The sequence below is a fragment of the Polyodon spathula genome, chromosome 6, assembly GCF_017654505.1.
Source record: "Polyodon spathula isolate WHYD16114869_AA chromosome 6, ASM1765450v1, whole genome shotgun sequence".
NCBI classification, from domain to species: Eukaryota; Metazoa; Chordata; class Actinopteri; order Acipenseriformes; family Polyodontidae; genus Polyodon; species Polyodon spathula.
Window position 1 is genome coordinate 43,572,313 of NC_054539.1, and position 27,103 is coordinate 43,599,415.

Genomic DNA, 27,103 nt, shown 5'->3' on the forward strand with positions numbered 1-27,103 from the left:
TGAGGTGCTTGCTATCAATATTCAATGTTAAAATGTTTCTGTGAAGGTCTGCCTTTAAAGCGCAATATGCCATCAAAAGACAAAAAAAAAAAAAAAAAAAAGACTCACACATCATTGTAGTGCTTGCAGTGGATCTTATGTAAAAGAAATAACAACAACATTTTGCTGTTGAGTGTAATAGTAGCTAATGTAAAACACTGACAGGCCAGTGTGTATTGATGTCATCTTTTTAAAAAACGGGAGCTGACACTTTAATAGACGCATATTAAAATATTTGCAATTGTTTGGCGCATCAATAACCAAAATAATTAATAATAATAATTATAAAAAATCTGTGTTTTAAAAAAAAATAAATAAAGAAGGTATACAACATTGTGACATGTGAAATGGAATAAGTTTGGTATGATTTTATGTGGTACTCATGTATTGTATCTTGTTCAGTAATATACTGTATTACCAGTGCAGAATGACCAGTAACCCTGTATCAGTTGTAGAAGATGAACAAGCAAAAAGAAGAAAGAAAAGTATGAATGAAAACAGTTTAAAAATTGTGCAACAGCTTAAAAATTCTGACTGAAACATCTCGACGCCTAAGTCCAAAGTTGGCTTAGAACGCAATGCCTATAAAGTTCATTACTTACTACAGAACAGAAATAGGTTTCTGGCAAACATGTTATGCCACATATTCAGAATGAAAAGAACCATTCCCTATAGATGCAACTGGTTTTGTATGAGTGGTCTTGCCTCAAGAGAGTAAGATCATAAGAGATGCCACTCAAGAACCACCACCACTGTCTGGATCTTAGACTATTTTCTTTGTGAACACTTAAATATTTCTGCACCAAATAGCATTACAGAAATACTTGAGTAGGATAACAAAAGGGTTTTGGTGTCTTAAAAAATAAATTAAAAAAAAACGCATAAATATACACGAGTGGAGTGGTTGAGAGGAGTTTTTTTTTTTTTCCTAGACCTGTATACAGGTCTGCAGTGACGAAAGATTTAATGTTGTTGTGCACACTCAACCATCCATGGCTGAATATACTATTCTTACTCCTGTACAATTTTCTCAACCATTGACATTGAATTGAGGCCTTCCAACAGTGGAACTGCTTTAAATAGAGTATCTCCTGAACTCAAGTCCTATATATAGGCAGTGAAATATGATGACCCAGAAATTTTTGCTGGTTTGCAATCTGCTGAAATGTTGCAATTATAGTTTAGAATAATACTTGGAACAGTTGTGGGGTTCATATTTCCTAATCCAGGGCTGTGGAGTTGAAACTGGTATGTGTTATTTCCAAAGGACTTGGCTGTATAATAATATTTCATGCATGCTGCACACTGATCTTAGGTCATATCTTGGGGAACAGTTGTATCTAGTTTGACCACATAGTTTGAGAAAGATGCATAACGACAAACCTGTTTTTTTGTGTGTTTGAAACAAGTCCTACAGTTATTTTGGGTGATAATAAACTCCATTGCTTGTCTTTCACTTGCTGTTCATGAAGATTGTGATGTTGTTTTCCCCCCAGCAAACTTGTTTTTAGTAAAAATGACATTTACTTCTGTTGGTGTTTTCTAATGTGTAGCCAATATTGAACTGAAACCAAAATGGAGATCTTTGCGGTGACATCTTAATCACATTTTCATTCTTAAACAAATTATAGAAAATTAAGTGACTTGTGGCTGCCTTCTGTGTATAATTGCAAATTGTATTTTACATTGCAATCCTGATTTAGTTCAACATTTACATTAATGAACAAGGCAATTGCTCCCTAAGTCCCAAGACTGAACTGCCCTCAAAATTTGTCAATAAAAGGGTCAATTTCAACATTGTTACTGTTTTCTTGAATTCAAGAACAGCAGTGGTGAAGTAAAATGGCAAAGCCTTTCACACATAAACATGCAGATTTTTCCTGAGAGAATTTGACAGTGAAATCCCTTTGTGAGCAATCCCACTGCAGTTGATTCAGGATTAAAAAATATATTGAAATATTTAACACAGAGAGCAGCAACAGTAAAATGCATTTTATGAAAGCCGAGGGGTAACACTTCTAAGGTACCTTTTTGGGATCTTCCAGTTGGAGTTATTAGATTGGCCTGTGAGACAGACAATCTAAATTAACCCAGTGGCCAAAGAACCTAAAACGTAAGGAGTATCTATGAAGAAGGGTGTGTAACATAAGAAATATTCCAAAAACCATGTCTGTTTAGATCAGTTTCCTGCTCAAATGCTGTACACAATTGCATCCAAAACCATACAGAGTTCTGGGATATGCCAAGTCTGCCTGTAAACTAGCATCATTGCTCTTTTAAGTATAATTGTATAGAGAGAGTTCTTAAAGATCATGTGTATTTGATAAATATGCTAATTTTCATGTACAGACCTTATTATAGTTTATTCTTTTCCATGATGTATTCTCTTTTCCCCGTAAGGGAGAGTGACAGATTTATCAATAACAATAATAAAAAAATAAGTTGTATTTCAGAAAAGCCTGCTTTTATTACATGTCTGGAAAGTGTTGTTTGCTTACTCACACACTCACAATTCCTAACCTCCCCTTTCTATCTACCCATATACAGAGATACAGTGGTGCTGTAGGTGGGGCTGACAGAGTTACAGGCCACATCATTTGAATGGATTCAGGAAGGCTGTTAGTTCCAACATTTATTGTTCTCCAGGCAAGGTCAAACTAGGGGAAGCCATATTTAGAGAAAAACGGTAATAACTCAATATTGGAGCTAAATAACTACTCCGAATGATTACAAACCCAATTAAATAGTACAGGATATAACTTTTTTTTTTTTTTTAAATATGTTAAAATAACATAGCTACTTAATCTGTAATGACAGCCCATCAATTACCTGAAAAGGGTGATTGTGAATGGAAGACTCTTACAGTAGGGACTAGTGACTCATCTGATTCCTTCAGTTAATGTATGGAAGAAAAGACAACCCTTTTATTAACCCTTTGGCATTTAATTGCAAAAGTTTGTAGGCTTTTATAATGTAATAGCACAAAAATACATGATACATAGGAGGCTTTTTTCCAATATTAAGAAATATACTCTTCGAAAAATGAAAAGATTAATAACATATATTTGGCAAAATGATATACAATTAAATTATGTTGCCCTTAAAAGGAAGCTGGGTTATGCATAGGAAACATGCCCCCGTTTCCCCATGCAAAGGGGTCTATGTGCTTTGGTAGCCTGCAGAGAAAAGGGTTTTATGGCTACAGTCTTACATAGCAAACAGGAGTATACAGATGCAAAAGTACCCACTTTTAATGAATGGGGATGCTGTGTAAGGCACTTAAAACAGAAGCTGTGTCCATTGGACCTGTCAACATTTGATAATACTTTATAATGGCACCATCACATATTTTTGGGGGGCAAATACAGTGCATTGAACTGCATAGTGTGTACCACTTGTGTCAACAGATACATTCTCTTACTGTAACGAAAAAGCTTTTTTTTTAAATCTAAAGCTGCATCAAAAACAGTATTTCAAAATATGCCAATCAATGTACTTTCAAATGTTGTTTGTTTTTTTACATACATTTTATGTCACGATTTGAGTACTGAATGTGATAAATAAAAACGTATTTGACATTTACTTAATCCCATTCTCATTTTAGATCATTTTTACGGCTGGTTCACAGACCCAAATTAGCACAAATCACGGACTGCTTGACCTAAAACAATATTAGTTAAACAAGATTTGTGATAATCCCCTCATTACTTGATTATATATATATTATATATATATATATATCTATATATATATATATATATCTATATATTACAGTCATTTATAACTATTGATTTGGGTGTCATCTTGACCATTAAGTTGATGCAACTGGTTGCTTTAAAGTAACACTTAAAATACTGTTTTACCCAAATGATATGTGCAGACACACATTTGAAATCTTTAAATCATTTTACAGTAGCATGCTGTATTAGGAATAGGTAATCATATCATTAGTTCTGCTAATCACATACAGTACATCATACAGTAGTGTAGCCTGATACATAATATACATGTGATCATTAGATATCAATGCATGCATTACACACTGAAATTCATTAACTACATGAACTATAGGAGCTAGAATTCAGTCCCTTCCTAAGCCATACACCCAATTGTGAGAAGCTAATTTTTGATGTGCTGAAACTCAAATTGTAGATTGAAAAAGCACACCCATGTATTGAAACACCTACTCTAAATACTGAAGCCATCTGTCTGTATGATGTACTGACATGCATAGTGCATCATGTTCGTATACTTGTATTATAATTCTGATGCAGCACTGCCAGCAAATTTGATAGATCTTTGAAGTCTACCCAAAGGATTAACCTCCTTATTAAAACAGCAGCTCATTAAAGTAGCCAATCCTGACATACTGTACTTACATAATACTTGGTAGACTCTGATATTGAATGTGATACAGCCATATAAATGTCTGTCTCCGATTGTTTGAATTAGATAGCATGTATCATATTCAAATAACGTAACATTAAGATATGCTGTTTAATTATTATTATTATTGTGAGTGTGTGTGTGTGTGTGTATATATATATATATATATATATATATATATATATATATATATATATATATATATATATATATATATATAAATTACTGGGTGATGTAGTATCAAAGTTAATCTTCACCCTGCTCAAACGGTAGACTGTCCAGAAAGAGACTTTGCCGCTGTGATCTTTTGTGACATGGATATCAGCTTGTATTGTGCAGCTCCCTATGTAATATTCTATATGTAATAAATCTGTTTTTAAACATGTTTGGGATCACATAGTTGCATTTCACTTTCTGTATTTCAGAAAGTCAGAACACCAACACATTTGAGACATAAACGATTTTATATATTAAATTACATACCATGATATGGGGTATTTTAAAACTTAGCCTTAGCCCACTAAGCTTAGCAGCAAAGGTGTCTATTTACACCATTACACAATGTGGGCTGTAGGTACCAAAAAGACAAAATGAATAATAAGACAGCTGTATTGACTGCCATAAATACCATTGTTGCCTGAAACCTGGCTGAAATTGTACACTTAAATTATATTTAAAAACTCTTTTAAACACTGTCACTTTGATACAAACTAAATCCAGGGGTTTTAAAATGTTATTAATAATGATATTAGTAAGTGCTTTACTAACAATACTCTTAACTTGAATACAAGTGTCCATTCAAAGTAGCTCTGTATTATATCTAATGCCCTTGTGAACTTCTATGCTTGATTTTTTTTTTAATTGATCTCACTTGCAAATACAACAGGTTCACAATCTGACATTTAGCATTCTATAACGAGTTTGTAGTTTTCAAGTTACCATGGTTACAAACAAATTAAATGTTATAATTGTGCAGGGGATCTGCCAGTCAACTTTCATATCAAACCAGTGCCTCAATACACCCTATCCACATTAGCTTGTTGATTACAATGGTCAAAATCCAGAAAAACTATTTTATCCTACCTGTGGCAAAATTAATTGTAACCACGATGGCTGCACGGAAAATAAACAACCTCATTGCTCTAAATTTCACAGCTAGTCAATACAGCCAGCCAGCTTCTAAATAGAATAACTTTGGACATTTTATATTATAAGCTCCATTTTAACAGATGATATTTATAACTTGTTTTCTGTAATGAGAAACGAAAATAAAACAAAAGGTAACGGCAGCAACTTGCTTAGTTTTGGGTTGTTCAGTTACGTGGCTGTGAATTGAATTCCTGACAGATGTTGTGTATGATTTTGGGCACAAATTTGTAGAGGCTGTCAAACTCATCCACGAAGAAGGAATGTTCTTTATCAGGGTCAGTAGCAATGTACTCCAGCTCCTCCTGGGCAGCCCAGGCAATGCCAATCGAGTATGCGATCACACCTAGGAGGAAAATATGCAGTCTTAAGTCACAGTCATTATTGGCACTGATTCTAGACTACCTTACATAAGGTTACATTTTAGTCCAGGGAAACCAGTCACAAATCCTATTTTATATTCTGACACATTTTAAGCTTCGTTCAACGAACTACTATAATGAACATAACACTTGCCCATGGGGGTGCTAATAATTTAATATATTAATCTTGTAAACACATTCAACTTTTCTTGACACTGCGCTGAAGATTTTTCCTCATTGGCTGAAACAGAACCATATTGTAATATGTTTGGTTTTATTCTCCTGTTAATTTATGACCTAGGGTATATGAATTCAAATTCAAAATAATCGTTATTATGTAAAAAATATTACACAGAAAAATGGAGATAGCAAATGTAAACAATGTTATTGTAAAAACTACAGATGTATTCTGTACATGTGTAGCGTACAAAACAGAATGTGTGGCATTGCAGCTTTTTCTCCAAATTAAGATCTATAAATGCTTTAGCACAAAATTTTGAGAAAACGATTTTAGAAAAGTTCATATCAAGCTTAATATCAAAATACACCATGAGATGCTTCTGAGACATGACACGTCTTTATTTATCTATTTGTGAAATAAGCTAAGCTAAACTCCCACACTACTTTCATCTCTTACCGTTGCGATGAACGGCCAGTGCTGGTGCCCGGACGTCGTCATAGGAACGTCCATCTGTGATGACGATCATGATCTTGCGCTTGCTGGGCTTGGATTTGCTGAAGAGCTGCTCCGATGCGTAGGTGATTGCTGCCCCTGTGCTGGTGCCTCCACTCCAGTAGTTAATGCGCTTGATGGCATTGAGCAATTCTGGTTTGCTGTTGTGCTGGCTGAAGGCAAACTCCAGCCGCTGCTCATATGTGTACTGCACAGCACCCACACGCGTGTCTGTATCTGAGATTTCAAACTCCTTGGTGAGGTTGGCCACAAACTGCAGCACAGTACGGAAGTTGCCCGTGCCCACACTGCTGGAGCCGTCAATGACGAAGGCGATGTCAGCTGCATTGAGGCAGGTCTTGCTGCATACGAGCCGGTCTGTATCACAGACCCGCTTCACCAGGGGCTGAACCGCCTTGCGCAGCGCGAACCAGCTGGGCACGTTCATAGAGAAGAAACCATTTGTCCTGCAAACAGCCTGAGGTCATACAGAACAAAATAACATTAAAACAGTAAAATGTTTCATGAGCTATATTTAACATTTGACAAGTGAAATCTCTGCCTTTCATTAGTGTTCCAAACCTGTATATCCTGTGATACACTGGGACATCACAAATGCATCCACTGACACAGCACAGTAACCTGTCGCACAGTGACTGATTTGGTTGAAATAAAACTCGGAGTAGGAACCGAACTTAATAGCTTACTTTTTTAATTAAAAAATAGGATTGAATCACTAGCCATCCACTTCAAAGAATTCTGTTCTTTTCTCTTACACTCAACGTGCCCTGTAGTTATCACTTTAATAATTACAACAGTTCCGTGATGCATTCCTTTGATCTTCTGGTTGAATAATTAAAGACTGGAATTGTCAAAGAACCTGTGATTACCTTGTCTACGAAGTTTGTCTCCACAACATTTTGCTTCTCGTTGTTGTCTGGGCCTTCAATGATGACAAAAAAGATGTTGATTCCTGATTCCCTGGCCAGACGCGAGGCCTCCTCCACCTTGTCAGTGGGCCAGCCATCCACCAGCACCACGGCAACATTGGGAGGGCCCCCTCGATTGCCACTGGCATCAGTGAAGAAGTGTTTGTTGGTGTAGGACAAGGCCTTTCCTGAAAGAAACCAACACATAAAGTGAAACCAAAAAATACAAGACACATTGCAGCATTAAAATTTAAATTACACAGTCAACATTGCCAAATCATCCCAGGGCACTTCACAATAAATCCATCTACAAAAGGGCACACTCAAAGATATTGGTTACACTGGATTTTGATTGTTATTAGTATTCATTTTGTTTGAAATAAGAATGAGCTAATCACAGTAAATGTTTTTGAGACTGGTTCTCAGTGTTAATGAATCTAAATGCTAAATCCTAATGTTAATGAGATTAGAGTTAATGAGATTGGAGCAGACTCCTTTCTACAAAAGGTTATGTAGTAGGAACTAAATCACACAGCATGCTTCCTGTCTGTTACTTACCGACATTGGAGAGTCCCCCCTTCTGGACGATCTTCTCTATTACAGGCTTCAGGTCTCTGGAACTGGAGTAGGCCTTCAGGTTGAATTCTGTAACTGGATCATTGCTTTACCAACAATCAACCAAAATAAACAGTCACATTTCTAATTTCATAGCTCAAAATATAAATACTATATACAGTAGTTATTAACACAGCACCCCTACACACGTTAAATATAGCAGCAACTCTAGAATAAACTTTGAATTTCAGTTTGATAATGATGAGAATGATGAGTTTCAGGTTACAAAACAGCACTGTATCAGTTTTGAATCAGTTTGCAATGAATCGGTATTTAAAAGTTCCTGTTCCTTTAGGTAGAACACTTGCAATGGGAAGATTGTTTCACCACAAGGTTGTTCCCTAAGCCAAAGTGTTCTCTTAAGAGGTGTTCCTATACATGGAGACTACTATACAACCTTTGTCTATAGACTCCTTGTGTATTTATGGTGTACACAAAGGATTCTGGTAGGATACTTGTACTGTGCTGAACTTGTAGAATCTTCCAATTAAAATTATATAACAGTACGGCCTAGTCGAGACATACTAAAATAAATTTAATAAATTAAATGACAAACATTTTAATTGAAGACATTTGAAACATTACATTTAGTTTTGTACTTGTAAAATACTGTTAGAGTACTGTGCCCAGTTATGGTCACCAACAAAAAAGACTATAAAGGACAGTTAGGATACATACTTTATACCATCTACATTTTTATATTAATTTTTTTACCTGCTTAGTCTTGTCGCATGTTATTGATCACTAAATCCATAAATTTGACTATTTTTGTCCCGTAAAGTGCTTTGAGATGCACCTTAATGAAGGGCACAATATAAATAAACTTTGACTTGATTTGATTTGATTTTCTGTTACTGTTACTGCTTAGGTCATTATTTACCAGGCTAACTAACTAGAAAGTGTCCTTTTTCAACCACTGGGCCTGCAGCTGAAAACTGAACTTCAGTGGGGTGCAGCTGCGATTTCGTAGGAAGCACTTCTTATGGAGGGAACAGTTTTTACTAGGTGAAATAGTAACAATTAAACTCCTATGGTTTCAGAAATCTGTATTAATAGGCCCAAACGAAGAACATTCCACAATTCACAACTTTTTATTGTCCATCTACCTTCAGGCATATAGGTAAACAGTGAGGGTTAGGTACTGTATGCATGTTGGAGCATGGTGGGTGTCACAGAGCCAGAGGCATTGTGAGTCACATTCTGAAGGTCGGTCGACAGCCTATGGTTCCCTGTACAATATTCTATATCTTCCTAGATCTCAGTACTTGGCAGCAGTGATGCCATTCCTCTGCATGGCTGTAATCAGCGGTCCAGATAAGCTGTGTACCTGCCATTTTTACACATTAAATAAATCTGAAATACTCACTAAAATTAAATTGAATGCGTAAACAAATATGCATAGCAATTCTGCTGCACAGCTTGTCTGCCGCCCCTAAAACTTTCACTAACAACTACATCTCCCAGAATACTTGTCTTCAGTTGCTAGGAAACTGGATACAAGAAAAACCAACACAACAAACATCCAGTCTCTTTTGTCTTTGCTGCCAACCACAGTAAGAATAAGAAAAATGTAAATCTACACAGGTTGAAGCGTAAACAACCCAGTCCAGCTACAAATCCAAGTGGAACTGTCGTCAGAGCAAATCATATAGTGTTAAACAAACTGTTTCATAACTTTTTTAACATGTTCACTGAGTTTAAGAATTTAATGTTAAAATACAAGAAACGTAATTCATTTGCAGTCAGTGTGATACCTCGAAAAAAATGCACCAAGACGATAAAGAACCTTGTAGAGCACACATGTGGTTGTACAGTAGTTCAAAGTAACATTGCAGTTAAAATGGAAGGCCAACTCCATTCCCATTAAATATTGTACAGTATTTATCGAGACTACTCATGACTTAAAGGAAATGTTGTATTTTACCCCATGAAAAAATATAACTCTCTCAGTGTTAAAATTAGAGGGCAAGTCACTCCCAGACCCAAAATTTTATCTGGAGTGCTGGATGTAATGCTTCAGGCATTATTATTCAGTCGCCTTCTTATGGAACTTTATCCATCTCATTTGTCATTTCTCACTGTTAATTGATTGCTTTCACATCTGTGGTAGCACTGGAGTCATGTCCTGAGGTGGTTTCTTTATAGCAGAGTTTGTCTGGGCAATGTACACTGGGTGAGTCGGGCTAGCACAGTCTAGCAAGTCACTGAGGGGTGGATGTACTAAGATGGGTAGTCGCAGTGCAAACATACCGCAATTTGCATATTCGTTGCAACAGTTCACAAAGTATACATTTTTTGTCGTATGTACTAAGAGAAATTATGTTAATGAAAAGAGCCGCAATATGCTAATTTTAATATTTGTTGCATCTTGTTGTCCATTACCGATTGGCATATACCTCTGTTTAACCCAATTTTCCTCAGCACGTTTGTAAAAGCTGCTCGAAGAGCCCCCTCTGCATCATGCACGGGGTCCCTGTCCCAGAGGGGATCAACGCCAATTTCTTTTCAGGCCTGCTGTGTTGCAGTGAGAGCAGCAATCTCAAAAGGTAATGGATAACATCTATATTTCAGGGAACCAGGGAATGATCTATCATATATGAAATGTTATCCCATTATTGATTGGGTTAGCATACCCAAGCTGTCACAAGTACAGGAATTGTAGAACTGGCAGATGTGCTAAAAAGGCTAGAATAGGAGGCTCTTAGCAATCTTGTCCCAAAGCCCATGTTTTGAGGACCGATAACATTTAACCCACGGGTACCGAGCAGGTGGTGGTGCACAGAAAAGTGAATGTTCTGTGGAGGCCACTTGACAAGAATACACAGCTTGCACCAGTATTGTAATGCAGGGGCAGAGATCTGCCAGCTGACTTGCTCCTATTAGCAACCTTCGCTAAAGTGATGCTTGAACACTCAGGTGGCACAAGACAATAAGACTCCAGCCAACACAGCCACGCAGTGTAGCTGTAAACAGCGTTTAACACTAGTGAGTGTCTTGTCCTGAAGTGCGGAATAGCTGGCTGATCAGAATCAGTCAGCTACAACTGGAGGCTGCCTATTAGCAGAGGCTTTGTAGCCTAGCAACAGGGAGACATAGCCATATCCGCACTGGAACAATTTCTCTACAGAGAAAGAAAGGAGCAAAAGAAAAATGTTAGTAATACAAATATTACTCACTCGCTTTTTTTGAGCTAGACGGAGAGAAAAATAAACAGAAAGAAAAGACTCTCGAAGGAGCGCAGTAGCAAGAAGCGGAAGAATGCGGGTTTTGCCCAGAGGGGGGCAATGGATCAGCGCTGGCTTCCAGCTGCACAAAAGGCAGCGGTGGAAGTAACCAGAACCGAGGGCTAAAGGTGCAGAAAACACACAAAAGTATGATGTGCTAGATGTGTGAATATCTTTCCTGAAGGAAAAGGGAGAGAAGTAGAAACATTTTCGACTTCTCACTAACAACTGTGACGGTCAGGCAAGGCTGAAGAGAAAATTGGAGCTGATCCCTTCTGCTCGCCACACTTCCCTCGGGGGCAGGGACTTCATCTCTGATGCAGAGGGGGCTCTTCAAGCAACTTTGGCATAAGGGCTCTGATAAATCGGGTTACACAGAGGTATATCCCACTTGGTAATGGAATAGCATTTTGTACTTGAAAGTGAAACCAGGGTATGATATTAAGAAAATCAGTGCAATCCTTTTTACCCAAATTGAATAATGCCCAGCATAGGACCAGCCATTCCAACATCAAGGGCTTGGGAAATATCAGCCAGGAATTCTTTTTGGATATTAAAGCGACGCTTTCCTATGCTCCAGCTCCCGTCCATTAGGAACACAATGTCTACTTTGCAATCTGTAGGAGCAAACACCAAAAACAAAAACTAATAAGAGTCATCTTCTGAAACTGGGTTTTACCCATTTTCGATTCAAATAATTTTTCATTATTCACTGTTTACCGAAATGGAATACATCAGGTAGAAACAGCAGGTAATGAGTTTATTAATCTTTTATGTTTAACATAATATTGCATATTTGTCTGCCCCAATGCTGTCATTACAGTGCTTAATCCCAACTAACACTTGTCTCTTTATTAGTAAAGGTAATTATTTCTTTACATACTTGGATCTCCCTGAGAAACGGGTTCTTGAAATTTGGGGACCGAATCCTGTTCTTTGACACCAAAGCCTGGAAATAGAGATTGTAATTAGAGAATAACCAACATATACCAACATTATGCACAATATGATTGTTAATTATTGTAAAACCTTTTATTTAAACTTTTTTGGACAGTATCAGCCAATCAGATGTCTTCATGCAAAATATATACCTCCTAGATAAGAATGTCTAGGAGATATGGCCCACTGTTGTGGTTTTACTTGCTTAATTACAACTGTATTCTCTTGATAATATAACTTTTATTTCACTAGTTTGAATTCTGCACTCACAGAATTAGGAAGAGTTCGATTTTCTATTGCTTTTGGAGTCTCAGTAAGATGTACAATATGAACTTATTTTGTTGGCTACAACCACTTTAAATGAAACTGGAAAATTCAGTCAATTTAACCTTCCCTGTTTCTGTCAGTGTAAAATTCAAACAGGTGTGCTTAGCGATTAATATAAGAAAATATTACATAATTTTGGATTACCCATCACTTATTTGCTTAAAACTTTTTGATAGAAAAGTCTCATACAATAAATATCTATCTTTTTTTATATAAAAGTTATCTGTACATCTGCGGTGAATGAACAGAAACTAGCATGAGCTAGCGCATATAATATACAATTGCAATTGTAGCACAGAAAGAATCATTCACTCACAGTTTTTTTCAGGACATTTTTAAATTCACATTTCTATAGAATTGGTGCCCATGAAATAATTTGTTTCTATTAAATAAAGGCATGCACAATTAGAACTGTATCTAAATATCTACCTTTTGCTTTATACATACAATGTAAAATATATGTATTTTTTTATTTCATTTTCTCAAATTCAGTACTCTAGTTAATTGTATCTGCTGCATAATTATTTAGAGTGCCTTAATCTGAAATGTCATACTTATGAGATTTCCTCTGTGCCTATTCAGTGTTTCTTTTGAAGATGAAGAGTGGAGATGCAGTATAACCTGAGGCACTGCATTAAGTCCTACCTGTGTCAAAGGGCTTTGCTTCAGGTTTCCAGGCATCGACAGTCTCTACGGTTTTAAAAATATTACATATTTTGTTTTATTACCATATACATGTGACATTGGTGTTCAGAAATCAGATTTCCAGTGAAAATAATGAACATGGAGAGTGTACGTATATGGGCACTTGTTGGGGGAAAAAAAAATCACACATTCTCAACAGAAAAACAACCGCAAAACCTAAACAATTCTCACTGTCTCCCACAGAGCCGGGGAGGAAGTATAAGAAGGGTCGATGGTCTAGCTTTTAGGCTTTTGCTTTATTCAGCTGCTGGTCTTACTTACTATGAACCCCTCACCTATGAAGGAAAAAAATAAACAGAGCAGAATGTAAATTACTTTCCAAAACTTCAACGTGGGACACCCGCTATACAACTGCACATAACCATTGAGCTTTAAGTAGCAATTTATAGATTTGCTACTGCGGTCAGTTTAGAGGAAAGGTGCAGTCAAGCAGCCCATTTATTTTCTAGGACTCAACTTTATTAAATGTGCTTCTCCAGTCAAACCATGCAGCTAGCTTTCAAGTGTAATAAACTTCATAATGTGCACAGCAATGCCAGCAAGCTATTATATACAGCAGTGTGCTACACAAAGCGAGGCAGTTTGCTTTCAGCAGCTAAATGCTAAAACATTTCATATTCAATATTTGTACTTGTATTACTTTTAATAAAATTACAATCTGAATAAAAAAATATACAATCATGTTGTACCTAATAAATTACAGCAAGTAAAACATAAAAGACATTGTACAAAGCATACAAACAATTTTGCTTACATCTTCACTGAGGTGCTGCAAAAGTTTTTGACTAATGTTTGTCAGCCTAGATTCATACATGCCAACAGTCCCTGTTAAGTCCTTGCTAATGTCCCGCGTCCCGATGCTTTGGAAGAAAGTCCTGATATTTACCCATAGAAAAAAAATGATTTATTCTGCACAGCAGAGATAGTGAAAGAGTCTCTCACACAAGTAGCTTCCTGCTAATGCACAATACCAAATTCTCCACACCCTCTACCCCCTGGGAGAGATCCATCCCTAGTCCTATGTCAGAGGCATCAGTCTGCAGGATAAAATGTATGACTCTGGCTCAATTTACATATTTATTTATTTCAGTTTTAGGGCCAATTTAAAAACCTGTCCTGTCTCAAATGGGCACAGTATGTCCCTTTACATTTTATAAACTTTATAAACTTAGAAAATGGATGTCTCTAAAAATGTGTCTGTCACAGAGCATGTAAAGCAGTAGCCAGCAGGAGTTTTAGAGAGCGATGGAGGTAAGCTCTTCTGTATGTCCTGCAATGTTACTGTAGATCACTACTGAGAATCGGCTGTTGACAGGCATTTACATTCAAGTATTCACCAAAAGAGAATGGCGGAAATCCACAGCAGTACTGTGACTGCTTTACTTGGAAAGAAACAAAAAAAGGTGACTTCCATGTTCCAAAAGTCCACTGAAAACCGTGAAGCACGAAACACATTAGATTTTGACCTGACAGAGGCGTTTGTTTACACAAATATCCTTTTTGAAAAATTCAACAACCGAAAGTTACTTAAATTCTTCAGTAAGTGTAGCAAATGGTGGAGCGATTCCTTCTTCAGCCCAGCTGAGACATGAATACTTATCTAAAGCTGCCAAGTAGCACAATCAGATTATGGAATTGGCAAAACAGTCTGTCTGCTTGTCAGTGGTCACGTATGCATTGTATTTGTTTTGCAAGGTTTAAATGGTGAACATGCATGGCGAACTAAAAACTGTCCTTGCAGATACGCTTTACCTACAGGCTATTAATTACAAAACTGTTTCACAAGCTATTGTGCATAAGGCCCCCAGAATATTGGTTAGCGTACGGCCCCCTCGTCCTTTAATCCACCGGCCCTGACTGAGAGTTTCAAGTTATTTATGAATAACAACCGTCTTGACTTGTTTGAAATATGAAATATTGTTAGAGTTAAAACATTCAAATGTAGAGTTAAAATGTAATACTTTTGAAGGGCAAAAAGCGCAACCGTGAAAAACATCAGATACCCTTCAAAAATGTCAGTCATACTTCCTCTGCTTATAGGCTTTTGTTTTTTAAATTTAGATGGTGTCCCTTAGCAACCCATTTGAAAATATTACAATTTACATTTTATTTAAATCACATATAATTGTTCTTTCTTTCTAATCAACACGCTTATGTTTAAGCTCTTTTTATTAACCAATCAAAGTTTCCTTAATACTATTAATTAATTCCCCAATCTGAGATGACCTGATAAATGCAAAGAGGAATGGGGTAATGGAAAAGGTAACAGAAGGTTTGCTTATTACCTACCCTTTGTATCGGACACCTCTGACCTGGCTCTGGGAGCTAAACAACATTTTTTTTATGAAATACAAAAGATGAAAAATGGCTCTGCTCTATTTAAATTATAAAACTGAAAACAGGTCACAAAAAATGCGATGCTAAACTTGTGTGAATATGACCCTTTGTCATACTACTTAGATTTCCTCTTGGCCCTACTACAATACATATGAAATGTTGTGCCTTATTTTCCACTGTACTGGAGCTATAAGTCATGACTTATATAATTTACTAAGTTAAAAATAATCACACTTTCATTAAGCACACCTTCTGTAATTCTTTGATATTTTCCTTTTATACATAAACAATATGCATGTCCCTTAAACTGTGGTGTATAAATTAAGGAAGGGGCACTTTCAACACAGCTTATAAGGAATTGTGGAAGACCCAGATTGTCAGGACCTTTTAACAAAGCTTTCATAAAGCTTTAACATTAATAACTGCTCTACACAGTTGTTGACGTTATTGACAATCCAGCAAAGGTACACTTTATTTAATGATTCTAAATCTTATGGTTTTACACATAACTTTCAATACGTTTATGTCTAAAATATATTTAAATATATCAACACCTACCCATGATCTAGTTAGGTCTTAGTTTACATTTGAGATATTAATACTGGACAAGAAATATATTTTACATATATCTCAGAGATATTATGTTGATATTTAATTAAATGGTTCAAAAACAGAATGACCTTTGACAAGATTTGATGCCATAGACTCCAGCTGACAGCTCTCTTGGGCAGTGTGTCGTGACAGCCACAAGGCCAGGTGGCAATCTCCTGTATCCATGGAGACAAGGCGACATACCCCACACTAAAATCATATATATTGGTAGGACTAACATATATATCGGTAGGACCACACACAGTAATTCTGGGCCAGGACTGGCCAGATTGTAAACAAATAATTAAAGGCAGTCCCGACCGTACATGTAAACGTGGCAAACAAACAAGGGGAAACAATTGGTGAGATTTCCCCCTTACAAGGTGACTTGCTTTCTTCCCTTTATTGTCCTAGAAAAACAAACAGAGCAAACGGAGTTGGTACGCAGTGTGACCGAGAGTGCGGCCTAGTGTGAGACCAACACAACGACCCCACACTGGTACACGCTCGGGGACAGGTCCGGTCTATTGAAGGTAAGGATGTTGAAGGTGCTGGGGCACCAGTTTATCACACTTCATTATCAAGGGGCAATTATTATATAGGGTGAACCCTGCCACGGGCACAGGACAGCCTGTAACACAAGTGATGGTTCCCCAATCTTATCAGCCTGAGGTCATGAGGCTGGTGCATGATATCCCCTTTGCGGACACTTGGTAACTAATAAAACTAGGGAACGCATATTGGCCAGATTTTATTGGATAGGACTTCATAAGGAAGTGTCGAAATGTGTAGTCTATATAACAGTCTCCCTCCCGACCTTTGAGGGCATGATATAACAGGAACAGTGTGTCCTGGACTGGATGGTTTGGCAGTTCATTCAAGGTTCAGTTAGAAGTCAGCCACCCAGAAAGGGGGAGGAGTCACAATACCAGAAGTACCGTTAGTGTTGTCTTATCTGTCTGTTTAACTGTTGTTATTTGTTATTCTAGACAGCTAAATATCTGGGAGCTGTCGCGCTATGCCAGCATCAAACCTGCACTGCACTAATTGTTTTCACCGATTATTGTATTAAATCACCACTTGCACCAGGAACACTCATTAGTGGACTTGTGATCTTGTGTGTCTAAAGTGTGTGTTATTAGTAGTATTATATGGGGCCTGAACCTCGTGGTTTACCTGCGCTATACACATCGTTGTGTAGAGCCAGGTATTATTATTTAAGGTAGCCAAACAAGCAAATCAATACAAATAAACAGCTGTTTATCACCATGAACTGTGTTGTGTTTGTTATTACTGAGCACTGCATCACCTCTACACCTGGGCACTGCAAACCACTTTGCCACAGTGGTAAAATAGTATTATAATCCCCATTGTGAAGTCTTATCCCATTTTACTAAAGGGGGAGGAAACCACACCTTAGTGAAGAGAAAATGCAATGATATCACAGCGGCAATATGCTACGCATCCTGTTGTACGTAGGTCTTTTTGTAAATGTAAATGCTTATACTATGAATTTCCTCAGCAAATGCAATGGCTATGTACTAAGGGACAAGAAAAGCACAAGGGGGGGGATATGTGACGGGGAACTCCCCGTCTATATGAATATGTTTGGAACTGGCAGGGAGTGGGTTAAATTCCTCCCTGCCAGAAAAACATGTGAGAATGTGGCTGGAGCTCTAATTGAATAATTATTGATTAATTGGGCTCCAGCCACAGGGGATAAAAGCCAGGGGAGAGGCCCTGGCTGAGGGGGTGTATATGTTCTTTTGTTTGGGAGTTTGCTTGTGTGTTGGAGAGTTTTGTATTTTAAGAAGAAAGGAGTATCTTGTTTAAAGACTTGGAACTTGACCATTTGTTTTTGTAAGTTCACTTTGATTATTTATTTTTGAACCTCTTTTTGTTGGCCCTTGTGCCTGTTTATTTGATTAATAAAGAACTTTATTTTGCTTTTAAATCCACTCAATCCACTCGCCAGCCTGTCACAGGCAGCTACAGTACGATGGAGCCATTGGTAGACATTTTCATGTTATGACTAATGATATTACAATACTGTGAACCCACACATTTCAGTACAGGTGTGCTACTGTGCACAACTGTACCATATCAGAACTGCTATGCAATATTTGTTCCAGCTCTATTGTACTGCTATTGTTGGTAATGCTATGATTTGATAATGGCATTGCTAGGGCAAAGTTTTCTCAATGGTATTTTTGAACTTCTTTATAGTTTACCATACCCTCTATGATTTACCTTTTACTATACTTTTTCAATGCTTGACTATACTTTGCTATGCTTCCACCAAGGTATAACATTTGTAAGGGTATATCAGGAGAACTAGCTCTATTAATGCTTTGAATTCTGATTTATTGTGAATCAAGCTTATCAGTTAGCAACATAACCTTGATTTCATCTGGAGAGACAGGGCCCATACCAAAAAATACAAGCAAATCAATTATTAGGACTTTGTGAAAAAAACACAGATGATCCACATCACTGGTAGGTGAACACAGTTTATTGGTTCTCATTTTGCATGTGAATCAACTTTGCTTTTTGGTAGCACAATGCAAGCAACCAGACAAGCAGTGCTAACTTTCTCAGTATCATAAACAAATCCTATTGATATAGGACCCTTCCCGTGGAATCTTGGAGCTGGGTAATCCCAATGATTCAATGGCTTACCTGGGGTATCATCACTTCCTACTTCAGTCCAGGTATAGCCAGTATCTGGTACAACAGCACTAATATCTGAATATAGAGAATGGAGTTCAGTCACTAGGACGCAAAACTTTATTTTAAAATACTATTGTTATACAGGTATATGGAAAGTTTAATGTAAAGCCCATTCATTTTTAAATGTATTTTTTATTGATTTATTGAGTTAAAACACAGCCTTTGGAACATTGAGCTGCCAGTACATGGACTGCTCTTTACAGAGCTTAGAAGATGTGAACTGTGGTTTAATAAAAGTCAGTGGTTTAATAAAAATAAACTTGATTCATAGTACAAAGAAGCAAAAAACAACATTAATATGAGATAAGATGGACTTAAAGCTGTTATCACTCCAAAAAATGTCCTCATACTTCTTTGGTTTACTGGAAGTTACCCATTACACACACACACACACACACACAGTGGGGTAAGAAAGGCCAATCCAGGACCTAGTAGACAGTGAAGTAATCCTTTGCCAACAATACACACAGAAAGCAGCACCATGCAGTACAGAGATCCTGGAAGTCTATAAAAAACAGATTTCAAGTTAACAATGTATTTACTCAAGTTTACAGGTGGCACTGTCCAATGACTGTTGAATTTCTACTTCCATAGGTGGAAGAGCCCCTGAATGCTTTAAAAACAGTTTAGTTAGTTTTATAGTTCTAAAAAGGGTTTTTAAAATTAATGTTTAAAAATTGCAATAAAGTAAATTATAATAAAACAAACCCCATAATGGTGCAACACATACCTGGTGTTGGCCCCTTTCCTTGTGCATTCTGGGCCTGCCCTGAAGGGTATGTTAAGAACGAGAAAACCATTTAAATGATGTGAAATCCAGCTAAAATACAATCATTGGGAGCATTATGTTCTTCATCAATGATGCAGAGCTCCTCAAAATTTGTGAGTTAAAACTAAACATTGTTTATCTATTCCATCCACATATCAACGACCCTCAAGCCTCCTGGGACTGCTTGCTATTACAGTATATTGGTTTCCTGGTTCCAAAACTGCTTCAATTTGTCCCTCAAATAACTATTTCCAAGTGTGATTCATTGTGATTGAGCATATCTGGTTTAGCAATATTCCCAAGATGGAATTAAAGCCTTGCATGCACAGTTTTGGTGCAAGTACTTTATAGGTAATATTGTCCTTTTTTATTTTAACATACTTGCATGAATTTGATTCTTGATTCATTTTGGATGACCTCAAAGAGTGAGACTTCGTCTGGAGGCTGTAAATCAATGCTGAAGGTGCACAATGAGATGACAAAACCAGGATGATAGTTTTAAACTGATCTGTTTTGTTCTAAATACAGATACCATATCAACATTCAATACTACTGAACCAACACAACCAAAAGTAATAGTACTGAACTGTCTATTGATGTATCTTACAAAACGTACCTTCTGGTGCAAATGTGTGTTAAAAAGGGTTGCTGTGGAAAGTCAGACTAATCCAGTTTGAGGATGGAAGTGCATATTGGTATGTGGATCACATTACACACAGTATTTGTGCGTGTTTATTTAGTAAATGTATTTATATACCTGTCTTTAATTCTTCATGTCAAAATCCCTATGATGTGCTTTGGAAGAAGGGAAACAACAGAGTTTTGTTGATATTTAAATGCAGATAGATCAGCCCTACGTTGCCAATGAAACATGAATCAATAATAATCAGAAATAAGAGCAGAATAAAACCTTCAAATTCAGATCACATACCTTAGCAGTAACGAGATGCAAAATCAGAAATGAACACACAGGGTCCACTCGGCTCAATCAGAATGTACCGGTATTCTTGGAACCATTGTCAAACTAATAATAAGCTCCACATATTGTTTTTTTGAGAGGAAAAACACTTAGCAACACTAGGCAGCAGTAGCAGCAGCATTTATTCAGTACTTCGGTCCTGCCTTTGTTGTTAACCTGTTGTCTCATATTCTACAGTGAGATTTGTATGACTCAGTGCGTGAGACTTGACATGTCTGGATTTGCTACAGTACCTCTGGTAAGATGTTAAATCTGGAAGCCATTGTTGTTTATTGTTTGGGTCATCAGGAGTTACCTTGCTTGACATAATTTTCTATTTCAGTCTGATTTAGGCCTGAATTAACTTATTGAACTGTATAAACTGAAGTGTACAGGAAAATATAAACTATATCATTACTGGTAGATTATAAATATAAGATTATCTGATTAGTATTACCAGATTTACATAATTCTAAATGTTAACAAAAGAGCATAATTTTCTATTGGAAAATGTTTTTTTGTTGTTATCATATATATGTTATTTATTATGAGTAGATATCTCTACATTTGTTTACGTTATTAACATGTTAGACATTGACTGTATGTATAAGCATTCAGAAATATCCTTATGGACATAAACACACAGACAAATATAGACAGGTGGCACAGGGGAAACAACAAGTAACATGCAACCACCACAAGCACAGGGGGGCACCTAAACCAAGACATCAAGCGATACACTATGGTCACAGCCATCGGGAACTGCACTTACTTGAACTTGCAGCTGCGATTAGAGAGGCATAGAGTGGGTGATTGCTACCTGAATCAGAAATACAGTATAAAGCCAGTATTTAATACTACTGCTTAATCCTCAAAGGCCTGATTGTAAAATACAGACTGACATGCTCAAAAGATTGCTGCAGACACGACAGTTAGCTCTGTGGAGTAAATATTTCAATATTGTGAATATTTACCAATGTGGCATTTACTAATTTAATCTTACTAACATATAGTTAGCTTGGACAGTTATGCTGGTGCAGAATAAGGTTATTAATGTTACTTAACTATAGGGTGCATTGAGTGTACGAAGTGATAACAGTCTTCCGAGTGTATAACTTCTGAGGTGAAGTCAAGGAAATTATACTAGACAGCTGTCACCAAGTACACTATATGCACACTGTAGTCATAGCTGTTATAGTACGAGAGTTTTGGTCATTCCATGTTTTAAGGTCTTGGTTTTTAGAGACAAGCTTCTGTTGCTATGCTGACAACGAACTCTACTTTTATAATTTGGCATTGCATTCAACTTTGCTGTAAGTTAAACTAAACTGGACAGATAAGCACAAGTAGCATCACTTGTGCAGTCTCCTGAGTTTTATAGTCATTTTTATTACCAGTCCTTGAACTGCAGCCTGCTATTCTGTTTTTTCAGAGAAACAAAGGCAACAAGATTTATATAACGGACAGGCTGACAAGGAGCTGACAATTTAGTCTGTGAATATCACATTTTAAAATAATTCACGTTATTAATAGGTTACAATAATTCATGAAGTGCTGTATTAAATTAAATAGTATATTTTGAAAGACTAATGAAATAGCTTGGGATCTGAGAAGAACAGATACACTCTTTAAGTTATTTTTAAACTGCTGCAACTGAACATTCTTGAAACTGTGTTTTGAGTAAAATATATTATTTCACTCAAACTTAATTGCTCTCTCATACTTGTTGACCAAACCACACAACTTCACAACCCATTCCAATCAATCTGCTGTCTGTGTGACAGAACCTCTTCCCAGTGACTAACCTGCTTCTCTGATTTTGTGTGTGGCTGCACGGGGTTTGACTGTGGTGATAGATGTGGTGGTAGGTGGCTGAATGGTGGTGATGGTCATTGGTTTGGGAGAGGTGGTTGTGGGTTCAGGTGTTGCAGTCGTTGGCTCTGGAGTCGTTGTGGTTTGATGGGTAGTTGTTGCTGGAGAGGCCTTGACATCTTTTTGTCCTGCTTCCAAAAGAAAGCTGAATTATTGTAGTTGCTTTGTTCATAACACAGTTCTACACACTACATGCATACATTGCTTATTGATGTCATGCATCCAAAATCTGAATCCAAAATAAATTTAAATTACTACTGCTTATTTTTTTCTGACATTAATCTACATGCAGGGGTGAAATTCTGCCAGTACTTAACCATACTCAGTACCAGGACTTATTTTAATCTGGTATAGGGCAAGAAAGTGGTACATCATCAGAATGTGATATGCATACTAAAACATGACATGTGTAAGGTTAGAAAACGGTACACTGTCAAAAAGTGGTACGTTTGTATTTCAAGACTTTTAATGCCTGTGCCAGTTTATGTACTGTTTTTTTTTTTTTTCAGTTTTCAATATATACATGGATAGCAGTATAGCCTACAGTACAATGTGAAGCAAGAAAGTATTGCATAGGCTACTGGATGTATGCTTGCTTTAAATATATACATTTCAGAACCATTAGTTGTATTCATAAATTGCTACAGACCTTAACATTATGTTAAAACAATATGCAGATTTAAGCTTGTGGAATCTACCTTATTTTCAAATATTTACATGTGATTGTGTTCCCTCATTTAAACAGATGGATAGAATACATTATAATTGTATTAAATGAGGTGTATATGCATGCTACCTATGTGTCTATATACCAAGGACATTGGATATGTAATGTTGGCTATAGCTGGATAATAAAGTTTGGAGATAACATAGTGTTTGTGGTATACCTCTTCACTCTATAGAGGAATGTTACTATGTACATGTAAGCAACGTTCATATGTACAGTTGACCCCGGCTCTGATGGTATAAGAGTGTCATTTAGTGTGATAAAGTGCCAGTTGTTTTTCATCACGGAAGTCTAGTGGGTATATTTCCTGACTCCCCTCACATAAGCTTATGTCATAAACGTGAATGAGGCGAGTCATCGAAATTTGACACCAAATCAAATTATTCCTTCTTCAGCTTTTCTGAATCCTTCACTTTATGAATCCTAATCAATATGTTGCCCGCCCGTTGAGTTCATTGCAGTCCAAAATACCAAAACACTTCCATTACACACACTCATAATATACACCATAAAGACAAAGACAGTATCGGTTGCGAGAATGATTGTAATTGTTCAGGAGTATAGTGCTAATATTGATGCATGAAATGCGTAACAAAAAAGGAAAAAATATACAGAATATTAAAATGTTTGCACACCTACAGTACACTGTACTGCACCCCTATGGTAAAAAAAGAAATAAAAAAAAATTCCCAGCAATTTTGGAATTGCTGGGAACTACGCTACATTCGTTTGAAAGAAATAGGTTTATACCTGATCGAAATAAAAAGAGCATGCCATGAACAGATAAAAGATAATTACAATTATTTAAAATTTAAAATAAATTAAAAAGAAATAGTATTTTTTCGACAGATCCTTAATTTGTTTTTTGTTTTTTCCTGTATTTTACTTTTGTTTAAATAACGTTCGGAGAACATTGATTTATACACTTTTCAATGTAATAAGTAAAATAAACAAATAATAAACAATAAAAATAAACACCTCTTTATATATCTGTGGAATTTGTTGCTAAATCTAGCGACTTTAAGGGCTGACTTGGCGACAATTTTTCTCAAAAGCGATTAGCTACAAATTTAGTGATATAAAATTGCGAAAACGTTTCGATTATCCTGTATTAGCGACATCCTTTTAATATCATTGTCAGGGTAATTAAAATTAAATCCAATAATGCCCCGCCCCATTTGAATGGAAAGTCAATACGTTATTTGCTTAGCAGCAGACTCAGTAACCACGAACCTGCTTCTAAACAAACCAGCAACATTGCGTTGACAGTGGTAAAGTTGGTTTGAAGTTCGATATTTATTTGATATCACCTAGACGTTTCAGACCAACTTTAAATGTGAAGCTGAGCGTAAATCTGAAAATCCTATAAATAATTTATGAAATCAGATTTCTGTACTTCTAGATTTAGGATTACACCGCATACTATGTGTAGTTGTTGGTGTGTCTATGTACTAATGATTGTTTGGCGACTTTTGCTTTAAAAGAGCGACTTATTGAGGCTGATCTGGCAACTTTCACATCTGAAAAGTTCGCAACACTGTCATGAGTGTTGGCCAGATGTGCAGTTGAACGTGAATTTCATAATGCTGAATTAAATGCTTGTTCATTTTGTGAAGACAATGGCATTGAGCAAACCATCCACAAGTAATAAATGAAAGTATGAGACTTTAAGGTAGAATGAGAGTTTGCTTTCAGTGAAAACAGTGGTAAACCTCTGTGTCTCCTCTACAACAAATCTCTTACACTCGTAGTCTGTACAAGGCGAGCAGCCTCAAACGTCATAATGAAACAAATCACAATACATTTTCATCTGAATATCTTCCTGGATCAAACTTGAGATAAAACAAGTTAGTCTCTTTAAACACAGGCCTCAGCAGTCAGCAGATAATGAAGCTGATGTAACGACTCAAGCGGGGGTGAAATTCTGCCAGTATTTAACCAGTACTAAGTACCAGGATTTTTTTTTTTTTTTTGATGCCTGTACTGAGTACCAGGACTATTTTAATCTGCTTTTCATACCCAGGGTCTGGAAAGTATGGGGATGATTTCAGAGAATACTATTTAGATTAAAATGGCCAAGTCAAGTACATAATTTCTTCTTTATAATAGTGCCTGTTATATAAAAAATGTCAGCCTCTATTGTTCATTGTTTGACTAAGACCATTTTATACATTTTTTTTTTTTTTTTTATAGCACAGTTGTTTTAAAAAAATAATAATAATATCTCTTTTTCATGTTTTACTTGAGTGTTATATTACAGTACACGGCTAAGTGATACATGCAGAGGTACAAAGCTTTCATTATTTTCAGCTTCTTGTGGTGAATTTGTTCTATTTTAGCAGTTCTTAAGTCTGATTTTATATTAAAAAATTGATTGAGTACTAATAGAAATATTTATTCATTGGCCCTCAAATTGGCTCGATTTGTTTAATGTTTACACCCCGCTGCGCACATGAGTAGTTGCGTTGTTTTGTTCAGAATTTCACCCCTGTCGACTTGCATACATGAGTCACTTGGTAGTAGAGAGGTGCTGAACTCCTGGGGCCCCTTGTGAAGTGCAAAGACAAAATAACAGAGACGAATAAAACAACTGTAACAATATAAACTACTAATGTATAAGAGAAAAAACATAGTTGCCTGAAGACAGTTAAACTATTATCCTGAGTAGTCTCTTACTTGTTTTATACTATTACCCAGAGCTACAGATACATGTTTGGGTCTGGAGTAATTTACCCTCTAATTTCAATAGAGATTAAAATGTATTTTCAGCAGCTAAAATGCAACATTACCTTGAAGTCATGAGTAATCTCGATAAATACTGTACAATCTTTAATGGTAATTGGGATAGGCACTAAAAAAGAACCTTCCATTTTAACTGCAATGTTACTTTAAACTACTGTACAACGACACGTGGGTTCTACAGTGTTCTTTATTGAGTGAGAACTTTTTTTTTCGAGGTATCACACTGACTGTAAACAGTGGTGGCGTTTTCCGGGGCCACCATTCCCTATTCTTACCAGTACTAAGTTATGCCATGACTTACAAATAGGGCAACGACTATTTGCATTGCATTTTACTACACAAATCGCTAAAAAACACACTCACAAAGTTAGATATTAACTTGTCGTGCTTTTGCGGCAGCAAAGTTTGCAATTATAGCTAAATAATCCAGTTTTTGGCAAATCTGATTCAAATTGTTGTGCAACATTGTAAAAAATAAATCGTTTTTGATTTTAATTTCATGCTCAGGTATGAAAATCTTCTCTCCCCTGACGCGACAGGCAGCCAAAAGCAGACATAAGGCAATACCGATGTTAGGATACAGGTCCAGCAAATGTCCTTTAAGTCGATGGGACACTAGTCTACATGTTGCTAGAAAAATGAAGAAAGGGATACTTTTTTTTGTAGAAAGTGATGTGCAAGCGACAGGTTTCCAGCAACTGTATCAAAGGACTGTTGATTTTGTAGAAGCCAATGAAAGTGATGAAAAAGTCATGTGACTAGCTTCTTTGCTGTCTGAAAAAAAAAAAAAAAAACTAAGAAAAGTGGTAGAGAAAATGAACGCGAAGCCTGCGTGGGATATTGTGAGAGGGACTCACCTTATCATTGTTTTTTTTTAAATGTCTTATCATTTTCATTGCAAATCGTGGGTGACATGATTATGCAGCACATTCTGAAAAACTATTTTTTCTGTTTAATGCTTGTGGCCTATAGATAAAAAGAATGGTAAAATGGCTAATAAGTCATTCATTCTGGTGCAGAGTTGAGGTGAAT

At 36.5% G+C, this 27,103-nt stretch overlaps 1 protein-coding gene across 3 annotated transcripts in view; it reads right to left on the minus strand.

Moving 5' to 3' along the window:
* Positions 1 to 2,971: 2,971 nt before the first annotated feature.
* LOC121317215 (vitrin-like) overlaps positions 2,972 to 27,103 on the minus strand; it is a 40,543-nt gene continuing 16,411 nt past the window's right edge. The window contains exons 7-17 of one of the 3 annotated variants that reach the window (XM_041252900.1): positions 22,536 to 22,733; positions 21,503 to 21,550; positions 19,734 to 19,772; positions 18,953 to 19,018; positions 13,286 to 13,330; positions 12,258 to 12,323; positions 11,844 to 11,991; positions 8,094 to 8,197; positions 7,497 to 7,723; positions 6,571 to 7,084; positions 2,972 to 5,917 (exon numbers count right to left, since the gene is read on the minus strand). In XM_041252900.1, the coding sequence (XP_041108834.1) occupies positions 5,739 to 5,917; positions 6,571 to 7,084; positions 7,497 to 7,723; positions 8,094 to 8,197; positions 11,844 to 11,991; positions 12,258 to 12,323; positions 13,286 to 13,330; positions 18,953 to 19,018; positions 19,734 to 19,772; positions 21,503 to 21,550; positions 22,536 to 22,733 (1,634 nt within the window). In that variant the 3' untranslated portion in view covers positions 2,972 to 5,738. The remainder of the gene's footprint in view (positions 5,918 to 6,570; positions 7,085 to 7,496; positions 7,724 to 8,093; positions 8,198 to 11,843; positions 11,992 to 12,257; positions 12,324 to 13,285; positions 13,331 to 18,952; positions 19,019 to 19,733; positions 19,773 to 21,502; positions 21,551 to 22,535; positions 22,734 to 27,103) is intronic. The other 2 variants (XM_041252901.1, XM_041252902.1) reach the window with 2 other exon arrangements.